General features: G+C 32.4%; 1 protein-coding gene across 1 annotated transcript in view; it reads left to right on the forward strand.

Moving 5' to 3' along the window:
- LOC119836804 (zwei Ig domain protein zig-8-like) overlaps window positions 1-8,068 on the forward strand; it is a 123,763-nt gene extending 115,695 nt beyond the window's left edge. Inside the window, exon 8 of the mRNA XM_038362272.1 lies at window positions 6,234-8,068. Coding sequence (XP_038218200.1) covers window positions 6,234-6,367 — 134 coding nt within the window. The 3' untranslated portion in view covers window positions 6,368-8,068. The remainder of the gene's footprint in view (window positions 1-6,233) is intronic.
- The last annotated feature ends 573 nt before the right edge of the window (window positions 8,069-8,641 follow it).

Here is an 8,641-nt window from a genome sequence, read left to right on the forward strand (position 1 = left end):
TGTATAGTGGGCATACACAGAGAAACTTTTAGATTTTATACTTTAACTAAGGTCTGGCCCTCACGGGCTCTTAGACCAGTATGTCCACAATGAATTATTTTACTATATGCATTTTGGCTAGCCTGTATCACGTCCTAGCATCGTCCGACATCGGAAATACTAGGCAGCTATTACAAAAGCCTACTTTCTTGGCATAATCTGAAGGTAGGTTTCTCTTTCGTTCTACGTCATTCCGGACACACTCCATCAAAATATGATACACATCCTCCACCATTCCACATTCTATACAATTCATTGTATTAGATTTTTGTGAGCACGCGTTGCTGGCGTATGTTGTCGAAAGATTGTATTCACTGTTTAATTACAGTTTTAAATTCCCGCGAGATTGTAATCTGGCTTGCAATTTAATGCAATGTCACTTCGCTTTCTCTGTCCCTATATATGCATCTATCTTTAAAGCTACGCAACGGATTTTGATGGGGTATTTTTTTAATCGCTAGAGTGGTTCAAGAGGAAGGTTTATATGTATAATAACTTCTATTAAACTTCTCCGAATTGAACGCGTGCGAAGCCGCGGGCATAAGTTAATTTTCGATAAATTATAATCTAAATGTGAAACCGTTTAATTGTGAAATTTGCGTTGAATATGTTGGGTTAGGTTAATTTCGGTATATTTCAGCGTATTTTTAACAAAAAAAAAAATGAACCATCTACAAATAATCAAACCTACTAATTATATTTTAATTAACATATGCAGTAGTGGACATATAATTAAGAACGATTTCTAGAAGTTATCAATTAAATTTCTAATGTGCATATAGCTGCTTCTCAGAAGGTACACAGAGATGTGTAACTTCTGAGAAGCATTTATACATGTTATGAAATATCCACATAAATAGAAAAACAATGGTTTAGGAAGAATTAATGAAATTGTTAACTATTTTATCTAAAATTTAATTTATTTAACCAAAGTAACACCTTCGCTGTATAAATTGGATTAAAATAAATAAAATGAAAAAGTATGCTCCATTATGATATACCGAAAATGTCATCTTTACATTCATTATTTTCGTTGTATTCGTATTACCCTTGAGAATCCATCATTCATCCGGCTGCTGTACATTATAAAAATTATAGTATATTTTGTTAACGAATGTCTTCAGAGATTTAATTATACAGAATCAAAAGAATGGTAAGAGAACAATAGAATACGTGGTCGCTCAGTGGTGAGGACTTCGGACTTAAAATCGACAAGTCGGAGTTCAAGACCAGGCTAGCGTGCAGGAACTAATTAATTTTTCTTATGTAACATCATCACTGCTCAAATGGTGAAGGAAAACATCGGGAGGAAACTGACATGTCTGAGAATCAAAAATTCGACGATATGTGACATCTGCCAACCCGCACTTGGCCAGCGTGGTGGATTATGGCCTGAATCCTCATAGAAGGCCTGTGTCCCAGCAGTGGGAACATATATGGGCTGATGATGTACATAAAGACTTGAGCATTGTTGAGAAAATTCGTCGGTTTCAATGTTAAAAATAAAAACACGGTCAAGTGCGCATCAGACTCGCGATACCAGTGTTTCCATGTATCCGTGTAAGCTATAGAGGAACTGCAAGAATCAACTGATCACCCATCCAATTTTTAACCGTGCGAGCCGTTGTTTAACCTTTTTTTTAATCCTTGTCCTAATATAGCAGCATCAGAAGTATATCATTTCTGAAACTAACCTGTCTTGACTTATAGGGTCCCGTTTTGCCATTTGGGTTCGGAACAAAAAAAAAATTGTAAAATAAACTATGTTTTCACATTCACATACACAACACAACAATATGTATGTTTGTAAAAAAGTACGTTGAATTTTTCAAACCTACCAATAACAATTTACAATTAGGTTTTAGGGATCCTACTCGCTTATTGATGCCAAAATGTAGGTCAAAACTTTTTCAAAATAATGTTAGTGTGATGTGCATAAAGGTATTTAATCACATACCGAAAGAAATTCGTAAAAAGCCTATAAATTTAATGCATAGGAAATTAAAAATGTGGTTAACAGAGAGATACTTCTACACAGCAAATGAATTTTTTAGATGACAAACATATAAAAACAAATAAAATTTCTCTCTAATCTAATTATGAAAATGTGATGAAATATGTATGCATTGTGTTTGGTGGATTGTGTGGACTATACTTATATTATTGTTGACCATGTGAACTCTGTATAACCACAATTCAAACAAATAAATGATGATGATTATAAAAAAATATGTTCTCAGTTTTCTTTAACAATCTTATAAAATTACTTATCTTGTTCTGTACAGATTATGTTTTAAATTTTTTGTTAAAATAATAAGTTATCTTGTACTTACACAATTAATTAAACTTCCCAATCATTACACGCCATCTTTACCTGAAAAAGATTTTGTACATGAAATGGTTTTATACTTTTTGAGTTTTGAACTAGCTTACCGCCTGCGGCTTCGCTCGTGTAATCAATGAAAAAAAAAGACAAAAATACTTTATAAAGGATGTAGTATTTATAGGTATACTATCTCAGGTATCAAATCGGTTCACCGATTTAGGCGTGAAGAAAAATAGAGTTACTTTTTTATTATTTTAATAGGGATTACGGAGGTTATGATAAACGTTGATAAACGAATAATAATAATCTATTTAATTGACTTTTATTATTATTCTTTTTTTTAAGAGAAGCAATTGGTTGTCGCAATTGAATTCAATCTCGTACTCAAATATTTATAAGAGAAAATATTTTAATAAAATATTAAAATTTGCGATGGCTCGTTTCGATAGAACACTACATGTCTACATATCCATCTACCTATATATTAATTTTTTATGTCATAGACAGCAAATGAGCTGGTGGGTCTGGGTGGACTGGTGGGCTACCACCGCCCCCAAACATTTGCATGGGTTGCTTATATCTCTGGTAAGTTCCTCAGTGCAAGCTGGCCCAATTCATGCCGAAGCGTGCTCGACTCCCTCATTCAAGAGTATGAGGCGTCAATTTTAAATGGGTTGAGATATTTGTCCCCAAGCGAAGGGGCTTAAATTAAGGGAAGCATTACGGATAGAATATGTGTGGTAATTTTATAATGTATCTACACGTACTTCCGTTCTGCGCATGTGTGAAATTGTACGAGTTACAGTGAGTGCGTGAGTGTGCGTGATGAATATATGAATTAGATTTATATCCAACCAACTTAAAATGGGAGGATGCTTTCAAATTGACTCTATATTTTGGGTTTATTATCTGAGAATTTTCGCGTAGGTGAACTGACTTTTGATGATTGTTTGTAAGAAATTAAACCCGTGTGATCCCATTAAAATTACTTACCATTAAAGTTCTAACAGTTTGAAGTTGGATTTTAAACGCGATTTATCCTATTAATATTATAAATGCGAAAGTTTGTATGGATGTATGGATGTTTGTTACTCTTTCACGTAAAAACTACTCAACCAATTGCAATGAAATTTGGTACGTAAATAGCTGAACAACTGGAATAACATATAGGCAACTTTTTATCCTGATATTCCTACGGATACGGTACTTACGCGGGTAAAACCGCGGGGCGCAGCTAGTTCATTATATTATTTACCCGACGTTTCGAACACTTTACAGCGAGCGTGGTCACGAGGAGACTGAAAAACTGACTAAAAAGTTTTTAATTTCGAAATGTAATACTCGCTTAAAATCAAACACAGAAAAAGAAAATATTAGTATAGTTTTAAGACGGTTAAGTGTTTTTTTTTAAATATTATTCTTAGTAAACACTAGCTCCAACATTCGATCTATTCTTTTGTCCATAAATCCATACACATAATACAAGAGGAAGTTTTTAACACGTGACTTCCAACATATGTCCATCATATTCTTGCATTGCCCAAAATAAATCATCTCATCAGTGTTACATTTCAACAACTTTTGCGTCTGCAGTTGCTAAAATTATTTCGAAGTAAATACGAAATGTTTCGAATACCACATTGGGTAGATTCTAATTTGCGTCCCCGTCACGTCCTCATACATATTCAGACGGTTGACCTAGCGCAAAAAATTACAAATTTAAATTTACAAAAAGATATGTTTTGGAAGTCACTGTAGGTAATGTGAAATCCTAGTCGCTTATTTTGGTATCGTTTGGGTTGACATTCTGATTTTACCGTTTATCTGTTAATTACTTCATTCTCTTAGTCATATCATGTCGGATACGATAGCCTTTTTTGCAATAGCAAATATTATCTGGTTTTAGGTTTATCAACATTATGCTATTTTTACAGAGAAAAGAAAGAAATGGACATCGATCTATCTCCTCTATTTATTCATCCATCGATACAAACTTCCATAATACTAGGATATATATAAGAAGAATTAACATCAGATGACGATTTGCAAGGTCTGGTAGCACAAATTGTATCTACCATTTTTTCAACATAATGATTTTTCGCTTGTAGCATATAATAATATATAGATACCTATAAACAGAGAAACATGCCCGCGACAGCCCCTAAATAATGTCCCGAGTAGCTAACAATATGGCATATGTAGCTCGGGCTTGTTCCTCGCTCGTTGCCCACCCCACGATTAACCTATCTTAACATTTTCGTCGAACGACTGTATGGATTATCTGGCTATAAGCAATGTATCGTAAAAATTAACATAACCCAAACATTTTATGCACAATCCACGTTATAAATAACACTCATTTAGAACGGTTTATAAGATTAACGGTAATTAACCGAGCTTATTTCACTCTAGACAATGCTGAAGATTACTCAGGTCATTTTGAAAAGGTAACATTAGCATTACAAAATGCTACATAATCGTAGGCCATTAAGGTTCCTTGTTTTAATGTATATTTGTCGTGCTTATTTGTAAGACTGGGTGGTTCATTTTGAATGTTTATAGCTATCTTCGAATATTTTATTGTTCTGGTGAAATCGTTGACTTTAGTTAGACTCTGTCGCTAAAGCGACAGGAATTGATTGCTGTTTCTTTATCTTCTGAATAGAATTAATTGTTGTTAATTAATATCTTTGGTGTTGGACCCTTATTTAGCTTAAGTCTGAATGAGACTGACAAAGTGAACATAAATGGGCTTGTGTTATTCTATTTAATATTAAGTAGCGTTATGATCTTATGGCAACTTCGATAAAACAAAATTAACCTGAAAAAGAACTGACTTCGACGCGTTGAAAAATAAATGAGTTTTTATTGGTCGGAACGTTGTAACTAAAAAATAAAATGGACGTTATAATTATTTTATTCAATTAAAAATAAGTACGTTAAATGTGTATTATTTATATTACCTAATATAACATAATCAAAGGCAATTTAATCTCATGATTATAGCATCTTTGGCTATTTATCAGGTACTTATACGTCGACTATCATATTGAACAAACATTTTTAAAATTTATTTCTACTACCCGTCTTCTGACATTTTATAGTTAATATAAGATAGCCCATTTATAGAGGATGGCTATAGGCTATATAAGCCGGGGCGGACCGCTAGTAATTTATAATGTTTAAACTCGTTTACAATAAGGCTACTGCCAGGTGTATTCATGAAAAATATTGACTGTCAATTAACATGCAAATGAGATTTCGGCTCCTGTAGCCGAAGTCGAGAGCTTTGTCAGCGATCAAAAGGCTCACAGGAATAGAAGGGTGTTAGGTTTAATTCGTCAATTCTAACTGGACTTATCGTATTTAATTGCTAGTCTGTTACTACGAGTATATGTTTATTTTCTTTATTATGTCAAATATTTATCAATTGCTTTAATGTTATTTATATTGCAACAGAACCTGAGTGTGCTTTTAAATTACTTACGACAAGTTCAATAAATTTTACCATCATACGTCATAGATGCGAGTAAAACACAAATACAAATCATATTTTATCTATTCAATTGCTTGTTATGTGTCGGTTGTCAATGTCTTATAGCAATAAGGCCGACAATTAAATATAAAATGTTTTTTGATATTAAAAGATATAAAAATGTATACTCTATACTCTATATAATGAAGAATAAAAAATATTATCATTAAGTAGCTGTTATTCAAATTTTATTTTAAAGTCCTATAAATAAATAATGCTTAGAATATAATGACAATTCTTACGTATTAGTTGTAACATTATTATACTAAACCCTATTAAACACCTTTGCTTTATAGCTCCAATAACAAAAAGTAATACAATATATCTTTTCAGGCGAGCATCCAGCCGCAATGCAGCACGGCAACGCGAACACCGCATCACCCTGTGCACTGTCGGTTAACCTCCTTATATCCCTATACTGCACCTTAGCAACCCTTTACACCAGCACTGTGGACGGATTCAGATGAAAATTACAAAAGTTGTCTTCGTACGAAGAATAGTGGGATAAATTTCATTGAAATGTCGAACGTAGATTTAAGTATTGTATAAATGTAACTAATTTTATCGTAGGTTTTACAATCTATTGGTACGATGTACATTTTTGTATGGTTGTTTGTTTTCTTGTGAACATAAAGACTTCTAGCATTCATTAAAGCGAGAGTGTTGACCACGTTATATGATAAAGTATTGATAATAGTAACAGGCAATGATTAGATAAATATTAACGACACACTATTTATAAAGCTTTTTGTTCTCTTTCAATGGTTTGCCTGGGTTATTTATTATTGGGATTATTGTTATATCTCTGCTACTTCTGATTATCTGTTCTATATTTGAAACTTCTTCTGATAATTACTTATTCTGTTATACAAGCCTAAACGTTTTTTTTTCTTTTTCTTTAATACACTCGTATCTTTACTGATTGTCTCAATCAAAACTACAAAAAAGCTCAAGCTATGCATTTCTAACTCACTAATTAGATTAATTTACTAAGGTTTACGTCATAAATTTCATCTTCCTGCATTCGAGACATATAATAACGCGGGATAGCTTTTAATAATGTTGATAAATAATTCTAGAACCTTCGAATTCTATCGCAATTTAAAAGTGAAAAATAGAACACACTATCTCTAATATTAATCAATAAAAAAAGAACTTATTTCGAATATCGAATAGGACATACTATTTGATACATGCCATAAATAAAAAAATAAATTCCGATGAAGATACAAATGGGAGCGAATTTCAGTACAATGAAAATATCGTGGATTATTTATTGTAACTTCTGTTTGAATGTTTTTGTTTGTCGGTATTTTCATTCCGTTGCTAGTATTTGTCCATAACTGAAATAAATAATAATTTGAAGCGTATATTATCAGAATGGGCGACAGTCGTTACTATTTTATGGAATGAAATTCTGTATACATTAAAAAGAAGTAATGTATGAAAGTAATTAAGATAGCTCACTTGGAATTACATTTTAAGTTATATTCGTTACAAAATCTCATCAAAATTGGTCATATTCAAACGCAGAAAATAAGCATACAACAGATAAAGAAAACGACGGGTAACTTCTAAATTTAATATGTACATTTTTCTGAGGGTTAATTATAACTTGAATCGGGGAAATCTTAATTCGGCTTAACGTTAACTTGAGGCAAGGTAGTTTGTTATGCAATAAAACTTGGTAATCCCCAATCGATAATTAATTTTAGTTCGCGCGAAGTTCGATTTTAATTAACATTGATGTCGTAATCTTTTAACGTGATATGAGTCGTATGAGTTTATTATTAGAAGTATGTATTATATATTAGGAAATAGATTTATGAACAGTGATAACCAGACCTCGTTTTCTCACAGAAAAATATCACCTAGCTGCGCCCCGTGGTTTCACCCGCGTAACTCAGTATCCCTTAGGAATATCGGGATGAAAAGATGCCTATATGTTATTCCAGTTGTCCAGCTATCTACGTACCAAATTTCATTGCAATCGGTTCAATAGTTTTTGCGTGAAAGAGCAACAAACACACACACACACATCCTTACAAACTTTGGCATTTATAATATTAGTAGGATAGTAGGACGTTAGAATTATACAAGAAGCATTAGAGGTTACTTTACAATAATTGTTATTTAAGCACTACAAAATCTTCTGGCTTACTTAAACTTAGTTTGATTGGGTGTTCAAATCTTTTATCTCATTTTAGATTTTATGTATAATTTACAAAAATAAAGATATATAGTAATTCTACAATTATTATCTTCACTTTTCAAAAGCAAATTAAGACAACCCGTGTAAAATAAATGAATTCACCCAAAAGTGTTTTCATCAGCCCTGTACAAAATCAATTCGCCGTGCTACAAAAAAGATCAATGGTATCCATGTGAGACCTCTTTTGCCTCATTTATTTTCAAGACCGAGTACATATAAAATTATCCTTTAACCTCTAAATTGAACGTAATTCAATATATTGGAAGTAGGTCGTGGAAACCACGCGTGGATTTTATTTTGGTGGTTTTATATTGTGAAAGCAAAAGTTTGTGAAGATGAAATATCACGTTAAATATAACTCGATCGATCTTGTCGAAGGTAAGGTGATACTAGGGTCATTAGTTATTCCCCCTTCATTTCTTTAATTAATATCAACGTTGGTTGTCAAATAAATTAAGATTTGGCGTCGAAAATCGTCGTATGTCGAGTTTTATGTTACTCTAGTGTTTGATGTATGTTTTTTGTATGT

The sequence above is a fragment of the Zerene cesonia genome, chromosome 25 (assembly GCF_012273895.1).
Source record: "Zerene cesonia ecotype Mississippi chromosome 25, Zerene_cesonia_1.1, whole genome shotgun sequence".
NCBI classification, from domain to species: domain Eukaryota; kingdom Metazoa; phylum Arthropoda; class Insecta; order Lepidoptera; family Pieridae; genus Zerene; species Zerene cesonia.